Below are 23,058 nucleotides of genomic sequence, written 5' to 3'. Positions count from 1 at the left end.
GTGCTGTGTTACAGATAAGTGGTGTATTGCGGGTGAGATGCTGTGTTACAGATAAGTGGTGTATTACAAAAGATAGTGCTGTGTTACAGAAAAGTGATGATGGTGCTGTTTTACAGATTGTTACTGTATATTATATATGAGGACTGTGTTGTAGATTAGTGTATTAGTGTACCAGTATTATGGTACAGATGTCTTCCAGGTTTGTACTCAGCATAATTTACAGATGATAGTGCTGTGTTACAGATCAGTGTTATATTACATCATAGCATTGTATTAAATATCAGTTGTTATATTACAGGTGATAGCTGTTGTTACTGATCAGTGTATGATAGTGCTATGATATAGCTTAGTTCTATATTACAACAATGGCAACTACAGACTCTAATGTAACATAATTCAGACATTGACCCACATGACATCACAGGGCCCTATACAGCGCTACATGGTAATGAACAGATAGGTGTTATTATTCAAGAGTTACTAAGTGGAGGACATGACTGTAACAAACAGCCATATCTCCCAATTTAGGAGATGGAATGTCACAGACCACGGAGAGCTGTACTCCACACTAGGGGATGAAATGTTACAGCTCAGAGAGTTGTGCTCCACAATAGAGGATGATATGTTACAGACTACGGAGAACTTTGTCATACCCTCCAACATTTGAAGGGCAGAAATTGGTACAACTTCAGAAAATCTCCTGCTTCTCCATGCTGCAGTAAGGAAAGCTCCTGTTTCAAGGGGAACTCTCTGACTGCTGCTGCTATTACACACGCAGCCACCTGCAGGAAGGGACTGCAAGTGCAGCATGAGCCAAGGACTGGGCTCAGCCAATCAACGACCTTGAAGAGGTGATTGACGGCGGCTCAGCCAGTCAGAGCTGCATATGGGTGTAGGGGAGCTGCAGCCACTTCCTGTTGCCAGGCATGTGGCTGCTAAGAGTCCTGAGAGATACACTGTATGGGGCGGTGGCCATTTTGGTGTGGTCTGTGGACGAGGAGAGAAAGAAAAACTGGTACAATTGGTACAGGGAGATTTAGCAGGTACAGACCATTAAAAAACCGTTACTTTACCGGCTAAATCGGTACACTTGGAGGGTATGCTATGTTCCACATTAAGGTGTTATGTGTTGCAGACAATAATAAAACTGTGGTCCACAGTAGGGCATTATTGGGGGGGAGGGGTATTCAATGCTGGCCAAAAATCGGAAATATAGACCAGGACCTATCCAATGGCTGGGACTCACAACTGCAGATTCGGCTCTTCGAAAAGCCAAATCTGCATTCGCTAAATTTATGAATCAGCAGCTGTTTCCACAGAAAAAGAAGTGGATTTGTGGATTCACGTCTTTTCCAACTATTGGAATGTTTCCGAAAGTCGGTAAAAAAAGAAGAGCATTGAATAGATCGAAAGCAAATTTGATTTATTCTACGCGAAAATGGCAGATATTCCCGAGGTTTGGAAATATCTGCTGGGATCGAATCTCCCTGTATATTGTATGTTACAGACCATGGAGAGCTGTTCTGCACCACACTAGGGGGTGATGTGTTACAGACCATGGAGAGCTGCACTCCACACTAGGGGATCATGTTAAAGACAATGGAGAGCTGGGCTCCAAGAAGCTGACTCTGGAGTTTTTGTACATAAAAGTACGAGTTTGTATTATCGCAAGTGGGTTTTACAAAGTTGTACATATTTATGTGACCGCAGCAAAACACATGCATAGACTCCTAGCTATTGCTTATTACTGTTAGTGCTTACTCAGTGTGACAAGAGGAATATCTCTTCATATGCACCAAGTATGCATAGCATGCAGTGCCTTGAAAAGCCCCATACTGGGGCGTAAATTCAATAAAGCTGCTAAAAATTTAAAAATGGTGATTTTGCCAATTGCAACCAATGAAATTCTATCATTTTTCTATTGCATACTCGAAAATAATAGAAATAATCTGTTTGGTTGCCGTAGGCAACATGACCCCTTTTAATTTTTAGAAGCTTTAGTAAATTTATCCCTAAATTCCTTTTGCTACTCAGTTACGCTCCTTTAGCTGCTGGTGGAGCTGCTTACAACTGTGAATTGCCAATACTTGCATATACTCAGTGCTAAAATTCATAATATATGTTAGCAAAACTGATTTGCATTAAAGTCTGCATCAGCCCCATTATGTTGTAGTACAGTCAGTGCCTCTGGTTACGTGTTTTGTGTTATTTACACCCTCTTTTTTTTCCCTTTCATCTCACCTCTCCAGGATTTTCAACCCTCTTTGGGGAGAGGTCATTTAAAATCCAATATGTCACTGCCCGGTTGTGCACATATTGGCTATTTACAGTTGTCACTATGGAATGGAAAGGATAAGTTACAATACCAATGGGTGTGATGTGCCATTCCCGAACATTAACCATTGTTGTCTGGCTGAGAAGGAGTTGTATCAAGCATTCTAAACAGTATAGGACAAGTTGAGCACTTTCCCATAGCAACGTTATTTTACCTATCATTGTATAGATTGTATTTTATTAATGCTAACTAGAAGCTGATTGGGCACTATGGGCAACTTCCCTTATTGTCTTGTTCTCCATTGTTTATGAGGCTTGTTACATGTACCCATGTATCACAGGTCATGGAACTTTGCAGACTTGCTGTATCTCTGCTATATACTCTATGGACGTCACTAACCGCCCTGGGTAGGGTACACATATTTTTTGAAACATTTGAATTGTTCTAATTTGCCAAATAATATTATAGACTTGTGACAGGCAAATACTATGACTAGGAAGCAGTAAATTAGGTACTTGTGTACTAGCACGGCGCCCATCGCATCGCAGACCATATCGCATGCGATGCAACGCGATATCGGCCGATGCTGTACAATGAGATACAATTTTAAAATTGTATGCCATTGTATATGGCATACAATGCCATACAATGCAATGCGATTATAAATTGTATAAGCACCCTAATGGGTGCTTACAATGGTTAAATGCACCCCCACGCCACCCCCCAAGAATAAACGTGAACCTGAATACAGTCATCTACAATTGTTTTGTGCAGCACTGTATCAATGACAGCTTTACAACAGATGGTGCTATGCCCCATTACCCTGCACTGAGGGGGTTAACAAATTCCCAAAACAATGTTACCTCTAAGCCATAGATGCCGGAAATCTATCAGATCTCCGCCATCAATAGCTAAATCATCAGCCATCTATGGTAAACCACGGATGGATCTTAATCTGACTAGATTGTGTTTGTCAGAGGTACATGGACTTCTTAGGCTTTTAGTACCTGTAGCAGAGGCGCACAAGTGTGGATCGATCTAATGGACTTCAATGTCGACATGAGAGAACATGGAGCCTCCCCCTGTTTTATACAAGGGGTATATAATTTGCTCTGTGATCTCCTGTCCCGAGCAAACTGAATGTTAAATTAGCTAAGTTATACATAAAACTCTTACACTCTACACCAGAATTCCTAATGCAACCATTGGTCGAAAGGACAGCTATGTGATTTTGCTCTAGATCTACTGTAAAACCAGCTCCAGGGAGTCTGACTCTCCTTTCTTCTTATGTTGTGGAGCTCTACCAGTCAGACTGACTTGGCATATCAGGACTAATATCACCACAGCAGAATAACATTTATCCTAAAGTGCTCGTGCCTTACTTCCTGAACATTTATCGTGCATATATATATCCTCTCTCAGCATATGTCATTTGCCCTGGCAGAAACAGAAAACAATTGTGCATTGTTGTATTGCACTAATTAAGTGTGAAAATATTCTATATCTCATTACAAATGATAATTTCATGTTAGGCCTACTAACATAACCATTGCACATTAATGACTTCAAGCAGCCTTGGTGACATTTATGTACTAGAATCATGCCAAACAGTCTGTGTAACAAATTATGGGGAGATGTGATTAGTAAAGGGAGTATTAGAATTAGTGATGGATTGTATGTTACAAATTAGGGGCTTTTTGGCTACAGATTTGAAAAAAGATACATTTAGTAATTGTATTCAAGATTAGGAAGTTGTGTCCAAGATTATAAAGATACCAGAATTAGTACATTATAGCGTTTTATTATAAATTTGGAGCTATAGTTATATTAAAACTGTTGGCCAGATGTAATTTGGTGCGAGTCTGACGGCTGTGCAGGATGCCCGGCTGATCTTGGAGGTTTCCTTTAAGGGGCAGTCATTTACAAGGCAAAACTATATAAAATGCTGCACTCGCAACTCATTACGTCCGGAACTGTATTACAGATCAATGAGAGCTGTGATTCATTGTCAGGGTATTACAGATTAGGGAGAGCCATGATTAGTTTTTGAGGCATAAGTGATGTAGTATAGGTAAGAGGTAGTTATCAGTATATAACAGAGTACGGAGATATATGATCAGTTTACAAAGTACTACAGATCATAGGATTAGTCAATTGTGTGAAACAGAAGAGCTATGATTCTCTTTCAGGATAATATAGATAAGGAGGGGGGGGATTGCAGATGAGATAGATTCATTATTAGTTAACAGTGCATTACAGATCCGAGAGGGCTGTGTTTAGTTTACAGATTAATACCGATTAGGGAGAGCTGTGTTTAGTTTACAGATTAATACCGATTAGGGAGAGCTGTGTTTAGTTTACAGATTAATACAGATTAGGGAGAGCTGTGTTTAGTTTACAGATTAATACCGATTAGGGAGAGCTGTGTTTAGTTTACAGATTAATACCGATTAGGGAGAGCTGTGTTTAGTTTACAGATTAATACCGATTAGGGAGAGCCGTGTTTAGTTTACAGATTAATACCGATTAGGGAGAGCTGTGTTTAGTTTACAGATTAATACAGATTAGGGAGAGCTGTGTTTAGTTTACAGATTAATACCGATTAGGGAGAGCTGTGTTTAGTTTACAGATTAATACCGATTAGGGAGAGCTGTGTTTAGTTTACAGATTAATACCGATTAGGGAGAGCTGTGTTTAGTTTACAGATTAATACCGATTAGGGAGAGCCGTGTTTAGTTTACAGATTAATACCGATTAGGGAGAGCTGTGTTTAGTTTACAGATTAATACAGATTAGGGAGAGCTGTGTTTAGTTTACAGATTAATACCGATTAGGGAGAGCTGTGTTTAGTTTACAGATTAATACCGATTAGGGAGAGCTGTGTTTAGTTTACAGATTAATACAGATTAGGGAGAGCTGTGTTTAGTTTACAGATTAATACCGATTAGGGAGAGCTGTGTTTAGTTTACAGATTAATACAGATTAGGGAGAGCTGTGTTTAGTTTACAGATTAATACCGATTAGGGAGAGCCGTGTTTAGTTTACAGGGTATTACAGATTAAGGATAACTGTATTTAGTTTATAGGGCATTGCAGATTAGGGAGTGCTGTGCTTAGTTTACAGGGTATCACAGATTAGGGAGAGCCATGCTTAGTTTATCAAATTTTACAAATTAGGGAGAGCCATCAAGTATTAGAGATTAGAGAGAATTGTGTTTAGAGAGTATTACAGATTAAAGAGTGCTGTTCTTACTTTACAGGGTATTACAGATTAGGGGGAGATGTAATACTGTATAAACTAGTTTACAGGTGACTACAAATTAGGGAAAGCTGTGCTTAGTTTGCAGAGTTTTACTGAATTAGAATATTGTGTGACATATTACAGATACGGAAGAGCCATGCTTAGATCATAGGGTATTATTACAGATTAGGGAAAGCCTTGCTTAGTTTACAGGGTATTACAGATTAGGGAGAGCTGTGATTAATGTAAAAGTATGGAGATCCATAATTAGTTGGTAGTGCAGATTAGAGGGTTGTGTATTACAGATAAGGGATTAGATGCAGATTAGGTTGGTGTATTATAGATTAGGTAGCACGTCAGATTATGGACCAGTGTGATTAGTTGAGGTATATTACAGATTAGGGGACAGGTATATTACAGATCAGCGGGTGCTGAATTAAACATTAGGGAGTTATGTTTAGTAAATGGTGATTACAGATTAGGGAATATCGCTGACTTACTTGAGACTGCTGGGGGAGGTTCAGAAAGTTGCTGTCTCGTGATCCAATTGTGACAAACCTGTTGGACCCGGCGGGGGGAGGCGCTGAGAATGCTACACAACAACACAATACAGCAACACAATGACACGGGACCACAATGGAATGATACAAAACAACGGAGCAGCACAAAAAAAAAACAATACGGAAACAAAATAAAAGGCACAATAACAACATGGTCATGCCGCACAGTAACGTAATACAGCCACAAAACAAAAAACATGATGTTAAGGACAAACAAATGGTAAGGCAGTTACACATTATAGGCAATGCAACACGGAATGACAGGTACATTGTAATCACAAGTGCGCACACAATCAGGTAACAGAACAAATGGGGAAAAAGAGAAAAAGAAAGAGATAAGCAATCAGACACAAAACTGATACATCACAACTCCCCCTGCACAAACACACATATCGAAATACACAACTGACATGCGTGTATACAATTACTAGTACTGTAGGTTGCTGGTGTGTGTGTCAGACTACACAGGATACACAGTGTATCCTAACAGCATCTAACAATCCAACGTACTTGTCCCTATAGTCATGTCCCATTCTCTAGTCCCCATTGACCTGTAATACGTTGCACATGCTGTGAGCTGTGTGTCTCACAATGAGACAGGTGTACTAAGCTTTGGAGAGTGACAGACGCTCCAGCCACTTATTAAACAACCTGTAACATGGCAGGTAGGAGCTGATTGGCTTTATCACTTTTCAATGGTTAGTACATCTGCCCCATAGGCTTGCTAAACCAAGATCTCTGCCTTCAGTGCCAAACCTGTCCATGCATTACTGGGGTGCACATACATTCTAGTGTGAACTGAGTGCAGTAGGTTGAGGCCCAACCAAATCAGCCAATCAGAAATTAACTTTTGTCTTTCTGGTGCAGTCTAGAAATAAGAACAACAATCTGATTGGTTGCTATTGTTTACAGTACAAATTGTAGCATTATAAGATATAAAACTCTTCCATGTGTCATCTCCACTTCTTTACAAAACTTCAAAAGGACCCTCAAGACCCAGTTCTTTATCAAAACCTTCAAACTCTTTCCTAAGTAACCTCTCCATGCTTCTTGCTCACTGTGGGCCAGATGTACTAAGCTGGAAAAGTGATAAAATGGAGAGTGATATACCACCAGCCAATCAGCTCGTAACTGCAATGTCACAGCCTGAGTTTGAAAAATGACAGGTAGGAGCTGATTGGTTGGTGGCTTATCACTCTCCAATTTTTGTACTTTTCAATGCTTAGTACATCTCTCCCTGTTACTCCCTATCTGTGTCACCCTCGTCTGTCTGCTCCTCTAAGCTCTCAGGAGTGCAGCCCTCTCTCATGACCATCATCTACTCCCTGCTGCCTATAACGCCACCTAACCCATGGCTTTCTGCCGCGCTGGTGCTCATTTCTTTATTTGGGCCGCAGCAATCTTTATAAACAGCGTCCATGTCCTGCGATGTTCTGTTCTGTAAGCCTCTATATTCTTTGTGTTGTTAGTTATATTTCTGTTTATGTACTTTACTTTGTAAGGTGCTATGGTCCACTGGTGGTACAATATAAATAACGGATAATTCTCTGTCCCCCCTGTCTATGCAATAGCTGCCTTACCACTAATTCTCTGTTGGTATTATCCCATGCCAAAGACAAACGATCATTCTATTACTAACTAGCACCACTCATAGGGCCCAATTCAGACCTGCTGGCTGGGCTATGAGTGGAGCCCAGCGAGCAGATAAACGCCACCCCGCGCCGCCTCGTGCGACTGAAAACCCACCCATGCGCATGGCTGCGAATGCGTTTGCAGTCGTGCACATGGGGAAATCCATTCAAAATCACTCACTATCGAATGGATTTCCCTCTGTTCACCATGCGCAGAGTAAGTTTATAGGCGCTGCGAAGGCCGTGGGGAGAGGACATCAGCGGCCCTCCCTCCCAACGGCCGGGGAACGCCTGCCTTTTCTGTGGCACTCCTAGAAAATGCTGGGTTACTGCCGCAGGGTATCAATCACCCTGTGAGCATCCAGCGTACCCTGCACATGTGCGTCATCCCATAATCGCTTGTGCTGAAATTTTGCAGCAGAACGCGCAAGTCTGAATTGAGCCCATAGTCTACTGGGTTTATTTTGGGTGGGGTGAAATACATAATGCTGCTGGTTAAGTATATTACTATATGCTTACAATACGTTCTACCAGCAACAAAATTCCTCTTGGGACCAGGATCCCCAACTAGCATCTTCCAGGTTTTGGTTTGGACATTGCTTTGTATAAAAACAAATTGGCATTTATCTCCTCTATCGTTTTAATAGGGCCCCCATAGCAAGAGTAAGAAATAGGGCTAAGGGCCTGATTCAGCTTTGTTGGCAAAGCAAAACCATGTTCCCCTGCCGGTGGGGCTGATGTAACATGTGCAGAGATATTTACATTTGGGTTAGAGTATTTTTTTCTGTGCAGGGTAAATACTGGTTGCTTTACTTTACACTGCAATTGAAATTTTAGTTTGAACACACCCCCTTCTAAATCTAACTCTCTCTGCACATGTTACATCTGCCCCACCTGCAGTGCAACATGGTTTGGCCCATTTGTTTTTGCTTTGCTTACAAAGCTGAATCAGGCCCTAAATCTGTAGATTAGACATCACTTCTGGTACAAACACAATGGGTCACCCATGACACAAATCATCTTTACAGAGCACTGCTGTAATCGTGGGAATAGATTGTCAGCTCTTCTGGAATGGTGACAGGAATTACGGTGTTTCTAGGTAGGCATCTGTCACGTAGCATCGATATACGTCAACAAATGGGAATTATCAGCATTTTAGGAAGAAAACCTGGTTGCCGATCACTCCAGGTGGCTGTCCAGCACTCACAATAAAAACTATTTTGTTTGCCAAAATACACATCCATTCTCTTTCCTAAGACACTGTGATTGTTGTGCCCGACTCCAAACAGGACTGAATTGCCAGTACGTCTATATTTTTGTTCAGGTTGCTGATTGTCTTATTATTTTAATGTGCTTATTATATTCATCGTTTATATTCCCTAACATTTTTGGTGTGTAGCTGTGTCTACTGGGCATACCACTCATCAACCAATGGCTCTACGGAGAGTAGGCCCGGGTAGAGTAATTGTACTTCTGGCACCATTTGGTTGGTTGAAGACTGTCCTCACTACTGAACACGACCCCTTCTCTTCAAACCTCTCGACAATCAATGTCAAATCGCATTTAAAACTCCGCACACGCATTATGTGCACACCCTCTCTGAGTGAGATATACTCCACCAAAAATGTGGCTGCTCAGTTGTCTACGAACTACATGTCCCGTTACACCTTTACGATACAGTTAAAGGATGAATGAAACTCAATACAAGTGGCTTATTAAAAAAAGAACGAGCTAAAGATAACATTCAAAAATATTTGTGCAAGGGCTTGTTCACCCTTATCAGCGTTTCAGGTGCATACTAGCTACTCCCTATTACCTGTCAATTGCATTGAATGGTTTCTTATGGAATCGTTCACACCACTGTGTTTTACAACTGACACATATCTATCTCTAGAAAGCTGCATGTATTGACTGGATTCCTTATCAATTGATGTGCATGTAAGTTTTCCTGCATTTCACCCATTGCATACTGTATGTGGGAATGAGAACTAGATGTGCGAGGAGACTGGCTACTCTTTACCTAGCACGGCGCCCACGATTTTGATCGTGGTCATCGCAGGTAAAAAAAAAAATCGTGGCCAGCGCGGGCATTGAATGCACTAAACAATCGGGTGCGATGCGACCGACGCGATGCCCGCGATTTCCCATAGGGAACAATGTTAAATGTCTCAATTGAAACGATTTTCCTGTTCAATGCCTCAATTGACCCGATTTTTCCATAGGAAACAATGTTAAATGGCCCACAGAGGCCAAATAGGCACCCTGAAGTGTGAAATGGCCCCCACAATTGTTAACGCCACCCCACGATCAACGTGAACCCGAAGCGTGGCGAGGGGCGGCGGTACGCGTCCTACGACCTTTTCATACCCCCACTATCCACGTCGGCGTGGAGTTGAGAATAGAATAGTGTGGCGAGCGCAGCGAGCCACCGAGCCCGAAGCGTGGCGAGCGCAGCGGATACCTTCACAGGTAAACGCGTCCCTTCGCAGGCTTCACAGGTATCCGCGTCCCCTCGCGGGGCTCGCTGCGCTCGCCACGCTTCGGGCTCGGTGGCTCACTGCGCTCGCCACACTATTCTATTCTCAACTCCACGCCGACGTGGATAGTGGGGGTATGAAAAGGTTGTAGGACGCGTACCGCCGACCCTCGCGGGCTCGCTGCGCTCGCCACGCTTCGGGTTGACGTTGATCGTGGGGTGGCGTTAACAATTGTGGGGGCCATTTCACACTTCAGGGTGCCTATTAGGCCTCTGTGGGGCATTTAACATTGTTTCCTATGGAAAAATCGGGTCAATTGAGGCATTGAACAGGAGAATCGGGTCAATTGAGAAATGTAACATTGTTCCCTATGGGAAATCGCGGGCATCGCGTCGGTCGCATCGCACCCGATTTTTTAGTGCATTCAATGCCCGCGATGGGCGCCCTTCTAGGTAAAGAGTACCGGAGACTGTAGTACCTTGTGGTGGGGAAGCTATTTCTCTGCACACAGTGGAGTTCCTGCTAGTTATACCGCTGAAGGGCAGTCAGCCTCCAAATTGTAATTGCTGACAGAATACTATCTTCAGGTGCTTAGCAATTATAACTATAGTACTTTGTGCATTGATAAACGCAAGTTGTCTTAGACTGCCTTAAGATGTATGCTAGGTTTTATGTACAAATTTACCTATCATAAAATGTAATAATGTGTTAATTTAAGGATATTTGGCCGGATTCAGCATGGATTGCTAATCAGAGAATTTGCAGTGGACTGCGAGGAGAAAGCCGCTGCCCAGTCTGGAAAAAAACTGCCCTGTGCAAATTTGTGAATGGATTTCTAACCGCTTTCCATGTGCAATTCCTGAAACATCAAAGAGACTTTACCATCTGCGCAGTAGGTCTACGGCTTCCATTAATCTGTGACTGAAACAGGCTCGAACCGGTCAGCTCTGACATCAGAGACAACCTCCAAAAAAAACACCTTCATTTTTTTCTGACACACCCAGGTAATGTCAGGTTTTCACCCCCAAACCCCAGACCTGCGGCTCCGTTGTGATTACAATCCATCTGCATTTTCAGTTGCTTATTCCCCTTGCGTAATGCAAACGGTACGCACGCGCAGTAGTTCAATAATCATTCGATTTGCTAATTCTCTAATTAGAGATCCATGCTGAATTATGCCCATTCTGTATTATTGCTAATATGTTGGCAGCAGGTTATATGATAAAAAAATATGTATATTATAATTGTACTAGCCTACTCTACCAGGAGGTGCCCAATTTTTGGGATGCTATCTCAGAAGGCCAGGCTCCCAGATATAGGGAAGTAGGCTTGATGGGCAGCGAAAACATGACTTCCCCTCCAGGAAGGCAAACCTTCGACTCCGCTTGATAAGTAAAATGGTTCTGTCTCTTATTGTCTGCTACGTTACTGAGATGTAGCCCGATATAGTTTGTATTCATCACTGTCTGCGGGTCTGTGGGATATTGAGGACTGCCTTGTTGAATGTTGGCATCTGAGCAAAATTCAGTTTGGTGGACGGCGTGTTAGTAATAGCAGGGGTCTCTGGGAAACAATGTTCACTGTTTTTTTTTTAAAAAGGTAGCAAATATTGTGGTCATCCACTTCCATAATATGATAAGTACAAGCAAATTGTAGAAGTAATTGAGAATATATATTGCACCCCCCTGAATGTAGTATAGTGATTAAACACTAATATATGGCTCAACACAAGTGATTTAAGAGCATATTCAGTAAAATGCTAGTCTTTTACTATGTAAATATTTCCCAGAAATGTATATTTTGCAAATTGAGGCCACATATGCATGTTTGATGCCCACTTCCAAAAGATACCTCTTCTTTAAAGTGTCATACCTCCTGATGCCTCTAATCATACGTGTCTTGCTTAAATAGGGATTGTTGAGAGGTATGGTTATGCATCAGTGATGTGAAGTGTCTATTTACTAAGACTTAAGTGGAGCTAAAGTGGACGGAGATCAGGGGGGGGGGGGTATTCAGTCAGTGTCGATATCTCAAAAATATCTGCACTTTTTACAGATACATTCGGCCTATTTGGTCTATCTGTCTGCTGGAAATTTTCGGCTTTTAAAGAAAAAGATTAATCTTCACTGGCAAAAAAGGCCGCTAATTTGTCAAATTCAACCAACCAGCTCCTTACTTTTATTTATGAAACATAGTCTGTAACATGGCATTTAGCAGCTGATTTGCTGGTACTTTATCTCCATTCACTTTATCTGCTTCCAAGGCTTAGTAAATAGAAGGTGATTAAGACCATGCTCAATAAATGCTCAAGTGTGCTTACCTTGCAGCTCAGTAGAGGAAGGATTTGTGTGTCTATCCTCAATGATTATGTAAACTGTTGTATTTAATGTCGTTTTGTAATACGAATCTTTTTCAAGATATTAGCTCTGTGCTCTACTTTTAAATATTACACTTAATTTGATCATTACATTTATATCAAACTGGAGCCCCCAACCTCTACTGTAAGAACATTCAGTATAACTCAGGTAAGAAGAACGAGTGACATCACCAGCTTCCAGATATCATTCTGACCTTCATTTTACCAGTTTACACTAAAACAATGCTATTATCTTATTGTCATGAGCTACACTTATAATTTTCCCTTTATGTCTCTAATAGTCATTGTCTAATTGTGCCCCTGTTCTCTCTCCTCAGTTCTCGACCTGCGCTAGCTAGCTTTATTTTTACCATTCTCCCACTAAGCCCCACTACTATCCCCATCACACCCCCAATCTCACACGGACTGGACAGATGGAGACAGGGATTTCAACTACTTTTTTGTGTGTGGGCATTTTGGGGTGATTAATTTCACTTACAGGGTGATGCTGGTGCTGACAGTCCTCCTTCTAGGACATTGTTGTTGCTTGTGACTGGTTTTGTGTCTGGCAGGGGAAGGGGGACAGGCCTGGCCACGGGTGCAGGGGGTGGCAGCAAAAAGGAACCCGACATTTTCCCCTGGGCCCCGCTGCTGGGCTGCGGACAACATAAATAACAAAACGAGAGTAAACGGAGCTCAGTACGGCCCCTCGCCCGCACAGTCACTAGCCCAACCTATGCCCAAAAACTGCGGGAAGCCGTGGGAACAAAAATGAAAAAAACGTAAATGAAAAAAAAAGATTTTAAAAGCCATCTATAAAATATAGTAACAATATTTACAAATAATAACACCTACATCAATATGATGGAAAAACAAATAATTTTTCCCCCACGTGAAAACAATATTATTTTACATTACATATTAACCATTTAGAGAAATGTTAATATAAAAATTCTAAAAATTAAATAAATTTATCATGTATGAAATAATTAAAAAACTAACTTAAAGTAAAATGCATTTACTAAAAAAGAAAAGTAATGGAAAATACATGGTTCACAACATGGAAGCAAGCGGGTATAAAGAAAATAGAGAATAATGACAAAACAGCAGCGCAGTGTTTTATACTGGTGGATATATATGCAGAAGAGCTGACAATCTAGTATTCAGGGAATATAATAGTTTAGGGAGACTTTTTATACATAAATATGCAGTAAGTGATAAAAACATAGCACAGCACCCAAGCCCTATAAACTGCATACAAAACGGAAAAAACAAGTCCCATGAAAGACATATATACTGAATTACTAACAGCAACCACCTATGACAGATTATTACTTATATTTAGTGTGTGTGTTTTTTTACTTCTCATTTCCTGTAATTTTACTGATTCATACACTCCTAGGGTTGGCCTATGAATGGTCATTCATTTGCATATTGCTCAGCTATGACAAATAGAGTGGAATTCAAGTAGAATATGTGCTATATTATACAGTATGTTACAGCCTGGTCACTATACCTATAGAAGCATATGACCCTATTTATACATCTCTTTTATCAAATGCTTTATTATACACAGTATAGATGAGATCCTAGTGCTGCTCCGAGGGTATAGATAACTTATTGTATTCTCATATTTATACAATTAATTTATTTTTACAATGTTCTGCTACAATGACACTGTCATATTGTCCATATGACACTTAAAACACTCACAAGGCGGTAAAACCATCCTTGAAAAGATACATACCAGAGTATTGTCAGTTATTATACCAGTTCTTATATTTTATAAACATTACTTTTTTAATAAAAAAAAAACTTAATTGAGGAAAATTCTAATAAATTGTCTTTAAAATATTGGTATTTCTAAATATACAAACAAAATTATTGGAAAAAAATACAATTGGTTCTATAACCCTTTCTAAAAAAGTATTTTAGAAAAGAAAAAGAAAGGAAAAAAATATTATTGGTTCTATGTCTTTTAAAAAAAAAAAAAAAAAGCTTATGAACAAAAATAAAGGAAGAAAATACCATTGGTTTTATAACACTTTCTAAAAAAAAAATTGTGTAAAAAAAAAAATGAAAGGGAAAAAATACCACTGGTTTTATAACAGTTGTTAAAAAAATATTTTACAAAAAAATTAAAGGAGAAAAAAATACCATTGTTCTATAACACTTTGTAAAAAAAAAAATGACAAAAAAAATGAAAGGAAACAAAATATCATTGGTTCTATAACACTTTCTAAAAAAAATGTAACACAGTATACTTGCTACATTAATTAGCATTTAAATGTAATATTTTATTAATATGTGTAAACAAATGCTAGCAAAATTATTTTTTTCCTGGATCCTAAAATAATATTAAAGGTGTAAATTGTAAGGGAAGTTAATAGCATTTAAACAAAATTGAAACACCTTTTTTGGGGTTGTTATTATTATTACTTTTATTTTTTAGAAAAAACTTAATTACTATTGATATTTAAATAAATCCAAATAAATACAGTGTATTTTATCTCTAAAACATCTAAACTATTATTTGGATAATTCAGATATGCACATACATGTATTGGCTAACAATAGCTAGACTATTTATTAAAGATGAGAGGACCATTCCTTCTTTGAACGTCACACTGTAAATGACTTGGTAAACTCACCTGCCCTGCTCCCTGTCCAGAGGTATCTGAGCAGACAAACTGAACAAACTCTTTGAGAGAGTCCTGGCTGTGGTGGTGATGATGGTAGCGTATTGTGGGGTGGGTAAAGTAAGGGCTGGACTGCTGGATAATGGACGTCGAAGGAAAGTGTATAGTAGATGCTGATGCTCTGGGGCTTCCTAAGTTGAAAGAAAAAATATATAAAAATGAGTAACTCCTTTTTAAAAAAATATTTATTTATTTATTTATTTATTTATTTATTTATGAAACCAACAACTGGATTATGCAGACTAAGGGTCTATTTCAGACTTGATAGCAAAGCATATATTTTATCAAATGGACAATACCATGCTGCACTGCAGCTGGGGCAAATATAATATGTACAGAGGGAGTTATATTTGGGTGAGTTGTTTCTGTGCAGGGTACATATTGGCTGTTTTACTCTTAAGGCCCCCATACACTAGCCGATTTTGGTCAGATTTCGTCCAGATCAGTCGGATCTGGCCGAAATCGGACCAAAATCGGCTAGTTTTGATGTCACCTCAGATCCGATGCGCGGTCCCGTGCGCATCGGATCTGCGTTGGGTGGTCGGACCTGCTGCACGTCCGACCACCCGACTTGGGACCTAGTGGGGCGGCGCGGCGGTGGAGGGAGCAGGGGGGGCTGGGGACGCTGCGGGGGACACAGGCGGCATAGAGCCGGGCAGGGGGAGCCGGGAGCTGTCAGTACTGAATAAAAAAAAAAAGCCCATACAATGAATGGGCGGCCTGTGATTGGCTGAGCGCTCTCTCAGCCAGTCAGCAATTGGCTGAGAGAGCGCTCAGCAAATCACAGGCTTCCCATTCATTGTATAGGCTTATTTTTCTAGCACTGACAGCTCCCGGCTCCCTCTGCCCGGCTCTATGCCGCCTGTGTCCCCCGCAGCGTCACCAGCCCCCCCTGCTCCCACCAGCAGCCCTGCTCTGGATTTATCACATGTAAAAAATGGCACAACATCAAGTGCCAATCTAATCAAGCTCCCCCGGGGAGCAGCCGGGGAAGCTCAGGGGGAAGTCGGGGGCGACTTGTCCTAAGGACAAGTCGCCCTAGTGTATGGGGGGCCTTACAATGCAATTTAGATTTCAGTTTGAACACACCTTAAGCAAATCTAACTCTCTCTGATCATGTTTACATTTGCCCCAGTGCAGCATGGTTTAGTCCATTTGAGAAAAAAATGTGCTTTGTGATCAAGTCTGAATTAGGCACTAAAGCTGCCCATACACTGTCCGTTTAATGGATCCATTCGGGACTTAAATAGTACACATCACATCGCATGCCTTGTGCATGCAGTGTGCATGCGATGCGATGCGATGCGATGTGATGAACAGCTAGTACAAAAAGTATGTGCAGCACATACTTTTTGTACCATACGATGAGATGCGCGGGAGCGCGCATCTCATAGTACAGAACGGACGGACCATCTATGGGCAGCTTAAGTTCTTAACTTTACAGTTTGAAACCAAGAACCCCATCTTTCAATAAGGAGACCCATAATCTCCCAATTCCTCTTCTTTTTTTTGCATTTGTATGGCTAATTGTTTCATTAGTTTATAATCATGATAACAGATTAGATTGCACATATGGAATTGAATCCTTTTTTTCATTTCGGCTGGTCTTTGTGTGTGTGCATGTGTTTTGTTTGTGTACACACAAGTGAGTCCAGTCTATGACCCCATATGTCAGTTTATAATTGTTCTAGGACCTCTTGTGTCAGTGACTGTGCCATTTTTCTGGGTCCCCATGTGTTAGTGTGCTATTGATTTGGGAGCCCTTGTGTCAGTGTTTCATGGTACTGGGACCCATGTGATATTATGCCATTGTTTTGGGAAACCATGTGTCAGAGAGTGTACCATTGTTCTTGGTTGCAATGCGTCAATGTGCCATTGTTGTGGGAACCATGTGTCATTGCAATTGTTTTGCTCACCCGTTTCAGTGAGTGTAACACTGTTCTGCGGTGCATGTCTCATTGTATCAGTGTTCTAGGACCTGTGTACTAGTGTTCTGGAACCCTTTGATCAGTGTGCAAGTATTCTGGGCCCATGTGTCAGTGTGCCAATGTTCTGGGACCCATGTGTCACTGTGCCAGTGTTCTGGGACCCATGTGTCAGTGTGCCAGTGTTCTGGGACCCATGTGTCAGTGTGCCAGTGTTCTGGGACCCATGTGTCAGTGTGCCAGTGTTCTGAGACCCATGTGTCAGTGTGCCAGTGTTCTGGGACCCATGTGTCAGTGTGCCAGTGTTCTGGGACCCATTTGTCAGTGTGCCAGTGTTCATGCATGTTTTATAGTCATCATCAGTTAAGGGTGAGATTATACCTTCATTTCTTTCTTAAATATGTTTTCGTAACTTCATGAACACGATCTGATTTGTAGTTTGACAAAATAATAGCCCTCCATCCAACTCCGCCATCACTCTCCCTATCTCTCTACCTTCACCTAATGTCCTACACCTACCTGGTCTCACTCCAGCCAGCACAGGGAGGGGGTGGTGGGTGAATGCCATGCGAGAAGAGCTGGTCTGGCAATATTCTAGCTTGCCTGACTTCTTAAGAGACCCAGGTCCTTGAGAGGAATAAAGAGACAAGTCAGAAAAGGTTGGAAATAGCAAGGAATGGTGGTGGGGGAAGTCCCTCACTGTGCACATATCTGTCACATTAACGCTTCATGTCTCAAGCAAGAAAAGCAAATTTTTTTTAGGGGTGTCATAGCGCCACCTACTGACAGATTACAGTTACTGTAATGAAGAAGTGGAATGACTTTTCTTTCTACGGTGCAGTTTACAGATATATGTGTAGAATATTAGAAGCATGTGGAAAAAAGAAAAAAAGATGACTTGCAGAGAGCTGATTGGCTGTTAATGGGTGCCCCACTTGTGTCAGTGTGACTTGCCTGCCATAGTTGATCAATATTCAGCAAAACACAAGATGAAGCAGTTGACATATAACAGAATATACCTGTGTCCACATCATTCGGCCACCCGCTGGCCTGGCTCCCCCCGGCTGCAGGTGACCGGCCTGTACCTGGGTAAAACACATCATCAACCGGACTCTCTAACTCACTGTCGTCCAGTGACTTTGGGCGCTTTGTGGAGCTGGAAATTAGACATAAGCAAAGAAAATCATCAGCATGTTACATTATTCCAGGCCCATATTCAAGACCTTATCTTCCAATACAAGGCAACCATGCCACTGTCTGAGGAAGGGCCATCACAGAAATAGTATACTTGTTTTCTTTATTGGTTACCTTTTTTAATTTGGTCCTTTACCCCTGCACTGCTGCTAGCTTCCTCACCCCTGTGCTGAGGCAGTGTTTCCGTATATGCGGCTGTGGCATTCCACCACCACTGATCTGTTTATGCCTCACGCAATTAAGGCCTGATTCATTAGTGATCATTCCCCAGTGTATTTGCGCCGGGGACCGATGGTGCGGCTCTGCGTATGCATGTATTTGCGCATTTGCAGGGCTGCTGAAGAAAGCCTTTGGCGACTACCAGTTCGCACAGCTAGGGGAGTGGGGTGTTTTGGTGGGAACGCAGTTGCGTTGTTGACCACCGGGGGCGGGCAGCTGACATCACATGACGTCAGCGCCCGACCCCCCTCTTTGGCAGACTCCGACGGATGGTCGCTGATGAAAATGAGACGCTCTGCCAGGGGATGCCGTCGAGGGAACCCCTGCAATCACTTCAGGGCTGGTAGCGGGAGCGCGTTACCGGTGACCGTAACCCCGTACACACGGGGATATGGTCGCTCAGCGACTGTATCCCTGGCGATTCATGCTGAAATCACCCTGTGTGTACGGGACTACCATTAATGTTTGTATTTTTTTCTAATCTGTCTGATAAAATTGAAGCAAAATTACCATGACATTATGATGACCGATGTAGCAATAATGTAGTATATGGTTTGCAGTTGTAAAACGACCCATTCTTTACCCACTGATTGTTTATGCATACGTTCTGTGTGTGGGCATGATCAGGAGCGTTTTGGATTTAAAGGGAAATTGGATAGACCTTAGATTGTACATGAAATCTATCCATGTGTGGGCACCTTTAGGGGCAGATTTATTAAGCTTGGAGAAGAGATAAACTGGAGATAAAGCAGAGAAAAGGTAAAAGGAGATAAAGCACCAGCCAATCAGCTCCCAACTGTCTTTGGCTGTACTTTATCTCCTTTTACCTTTTCTTCGCTTTATCTCCAGTTTATCTCTTCTCCAAGTTTAATAAATCTGCCCCTCTGTATTAAAGAGGAGACTCATCTCTACCAAACAAGGGTACCTCAACATGTGAGCCAGTATGAGCATTTTCCTACAGCACTGGGTTATACCATCTGGTGTGATCACAGCTAATAATCAAACAATATCTACAAGGGGCCACATTATTTATAGTAGGAGATTCCCCTAATTTCAAACATATGTGACCTTATGGTTGCAGGTGCTGTTTTAAAAAGAAAAAAAAAAATATCTCCCACAATCTCACACCCTACTACATTTGGCCCTATGCTATTGTTGTTGTTGTTTTAAATAACGTATGAAGCATACTTTATTTGTATAAACTAGTATTTAATGTAGTGCAGGGTTGCCTACCCTCCCGGAAAGGCCGGGAGGCTCCCAAATATCGGGTCCCCCTCCCGCCCCCCCCCCCAGAAAAGCGGGTCCACCTCCCTCCCCCAAAAAAGATTAGATTGTGCGTGTCAGATGGCAGACCTGTGGATTGCAGTATTTAGACGCTGCGATCGCCCCCCCCCCCCCCCCCCCCCCTGATCGCAGCGTCTAAATACTGCAATCCGCAGGTCTCCGAGGAAGGGGTGGGGCTAAAATGTCATAATCGTGTAGTTTTAGCCCTGTCCTCTCCATTGAGATTTACAAATCGGGTTCTTTGCCGCCTGGGGGTGGGGCTTGATGACATCAAGCTCAGTGCTGCTTAAAGTCTCCTCTCTGGTCTGAGGACACTAGAAAAGTAGGCAACCCCGAGGTAGTGTGATTTAACCTTTAAAATACAGTTGCGGCAGCTTTCACTCTATTTGCATTAGTATGTGGTTAAGTATCCTCTGTCCAGTCAGATGCATCCCCGCTCCCATACTGTTCTATGGCTGCATCTCATGCCCCCTTCATGCGGCTACAGGATGGCCCTGAGCCCCAAACACAGTCACAAGTCCATGTTGTATGTCTGTAAATGTGCATGGAAAAACAATTGCAGATTGCATCCATGAATAAATTCCTCATTTATGTTTATAAGTAAAGCAAAAAAGCTAACAACTGGGCAAAACCATGCTGCACTGCAGGTGGGGCAGATGCAGGATTGCTCCTTGTGATCCAAATTTGGCCCCTGACATGATGGTTGATGGTTGGGGTTTGCACATGAATCCCCAGCAGCGAATGGCTTTGGCAAGTTACACACTTGCCGGGCCTTGCGGGGAGGAAGTGCCGTGGGGGGGTGCAGGGGGTGATAGCATAGGAATACGCAGCATTTTATGGGCATCCTTGTAAAAATGCTGGGCGTCCCCCTGTAGAAGCAGGCGTGGCGATGCCTGCTTGGGGCGGGCGGCCAACATCATATGAATTCAGTGCCCGACCCGCCTTCGGGGAACAGCGATGAAAATACAGGTCAGTTTTTCCTGACATTTATAACCGAAGGGGAGAGAAAACATTTTGAGAATCAGGCCCATAGTGCAGATAGGTGTAGATTTGGCGGAGGGGGGGGGGCCTTGGGTTCCATCTGCAGTGCAGCATGGTTGTATCCAATTACTTGCATTTCTTGCTTTACTTACAAACACGATCATGACCAAAGACCTACAACTGGATACTGTACGTAGCATAGAAAATATCCTGTAATCATAATAAAGTCTTTTGATTCATGTGTTAAAATACTTTTAAAAGCACATGTTGCTGATGGTGCATAAGCAGCCGTGGGTTCTCTTACCTGCTGGATGGAGGGGAGGTTAAGGACCTCCGGCCAAGGGTAACTTGGTTTATATTGTAATAGCTCGGACTCTCCAGATCAGCCAAAGAGAAGTTAGGACCAGATGCCGTTGCGACAGGTGCTAGGAGACACAAAAGGCCAATTACTTTACACAACCGATGGGCTCAGCACATAATGACCAACCTGATCTCCATACAGAGCGCAACCCATCTGTCCCCATCTTATACTCACTCTGAGACACCCGGACCAGCTCAGTGACATTCCACACTCCAGAGGTGACAAAGCAATCTTGGAAGGTGAGATGTCCTGCAGGGAAACAGGCAGACATATATATAATGTAAGGAGCCGTGGAAGAGAATGTTCGATTCAGATATGACATAGAGGTGTGCAAAAGCCTCACGGGGTCCTAGGTAACAAACTGGTTTGGGTTCTACTTTTATTTGTCAAAAGACAGCTTATAGACATGGATTACAGTGTTCCAGTGCCCACTGTACCCTAGACAGGTACCTGTATCCACTATAACCAAGGTGGGAAGAAGAGGCTGCAATTGGTGCTACTATGGTGCAGAATCCTGTGAATGAGTATTGGATGCACAGGTCTAATTCATTAGAGCGGCCCAAATGCCCAGTCTATACAAAGGCCTCCCGTGCTGTGAGCAGTGGCACCAGTTGTGCTGCGTATGGCACAAGTGACTTGCATGCAGTGCCACCCAGAGGATTGGTGCAGGCACAGTTTGCCTGTACAATAAGGCTTTTATGGCACTCGGAGACAAAGTGATATTGGCCAGATATCACATGACACTGATTTTGTTACTGGATGGAACACCCCATCTACATGGACCACTTTATGAGAGTGGTTGTTAAATTTGGAAAACAGAATCAGAGGACTAATTATGTACTGTAAGTATCCTACTGCTAACTGATACACGCTCATGCAGACTGTATCTCCATCTTCATCGCTCAGAGTTGGGGGTAGTGATGGCTATCGGCCATCGATGGCCAATGGAAAAAAATTTGTGTGTGTGTGTCCCACTCCCAGTGGTACAGTACCTGTAGTACCTGAAGCATGTGAAGTACTCAGCCATCGATAGCGAAACCATTCATGGGTTTTCTGGCCATCATCTTAACCCATCAACCATCAATGATAAACCCATTGATGGTTTCACTATTGTGACTAAATCTAAGAAAGTTTATTAGTTGGGAGATTTAGCTAAGAGGTCTATTCAGAGTTACATGTGAAGCCCCATACACACAGGGCGATTTCTGCTGAGCCTACATGCTGGATGCAGGCTAGGCGATTCCCCTTTGAATTTCCCCGTGGCTAGAACATAGCGATGTGTGCTAGAACATAACCCTGTGGCTAGAACGTAGTGATGTGTGCTAGAACGTAACCCTGTGGCTAGAACGTAGCGATGGGTGTATGGGCGTCAGTATTCTATATGCACATGCAGTTTGTCTGCACATCTCTGGATCTGAAAATGGCTTTGAACTGACGCTTTTCATACACCCTGATGGAGAGTGACAGGTGCTGCAAAGAGTAATAGGCAAAACTGGCCAAAGACAGGTGTGCCAAGCTTGTGGCCAAGGGCGTAACTACCATAGGTGCAGGGGGTGCAGCTGCTATGGGTGGCATCATATGCAAAAAGAGTTGAGGCTGTAATTTCTGCTAAAGGTGCATCAACAAAGTATTGAGCAAAGGCTGTGAATACTTAAGTACATGTCATTTCTTAGGTTTTTTTTTAATTAATTTTTACATTTTAAAAAAAATTGTCATTATGGGGTATTGTGTGGAGAATTTTAAGGGAACAATTTAATTCCTTTCAGAAATAAGGCAAACATAACAAAATGTGGAAAAAGTGAAGCAATGTGAATACTTGCCGGATGCACTGTAGTTTGGTTAACATTCATTCGTAA

The 23,058-nt window shown here is 42.2% G+C and overlaps 1 protein-coding gene and 1 long non-coding RNA gene across 8 annotated transcripts in view; one reads left to right on the top strand and one right to left on the bottom strand.

Moving 5' to 3' along the window:
• The window catches only part of NFIX (nuclear factor I X), a 126,407-nt gene that overhangs the window by 15,050 nt on the left and 88,299 nt on the right, over nucleotides 1–23,058 (bottom strand). For 3 of the 7 annotated variants that reach the window (XM_083185186.1, XM_083185187.1, XM_083185188.1), the window contains exons 4-10: nucleotides 21,377–21,451; nucleotides 21,146–21,266; nucleotides 18,183–18,319; nucleotides 17,683–17,790; nucleotides 15,191–15,369; nucleotides 13,039–13,195; nucleotides 6,016–6,107 (exon numbers count right to left, since the gene is read on the bottom strand). In XM_083185186.1, the coding sequence (XP_083041312.1) occupies nucleotides 6,016–6,107; nucleotides 13,039–13,195; nucleotides 15,191–15,369; nucleotides 17,683–17,790; nucleotides 18,183–18,319; nucleotides 21,146–21,266; nucleotides 21,377–21,451 (869 nt within the window). The remainder of the gene's footprint in view (nucleotides 1–6,015; nucleotides 6,108–13,038; nucleotides 13,196–15,190; nucleotides 15,370–17,682; nucleotides 17,791–18,182; nucleotides 18,320–21,145; nucleotides 21,267–21,376; nucleotides 21,452–23,058) is intronic. The other 4 variants (XM_083185189.1, XM_083185190.1, XM_083185191.1 and 1 more) reach the window with 4 other exon arrangements.
• LOC146075700 (uncharacterized) overlaps nucleotides 1–23,058 on the top strand; it is a 122,484-nt gene that overhangs the window by 39,104 nt on the left and 60,322 nt on the right. The window lies entirely within an intron of this gene.

The sequence above is a fragment of the Crinia signifera genome, chromosome 4 (assembly GCF_055691185.1).
Source record: "Crinia signifera chromosome 4, ASM5569118v1, whole genome shotgun sequence".
Lineage (NCBI taxonomy): Eukaryota > Metazoa > Chordata > Amphibia > Anura > Myobatrachidae > Crinia > Crinia signifera.
The sequence above is the reverse complement of the archived record's forward strand: the minus strand, read 5'-3'. Positions and strand labels throughout refer to the sequence as shown.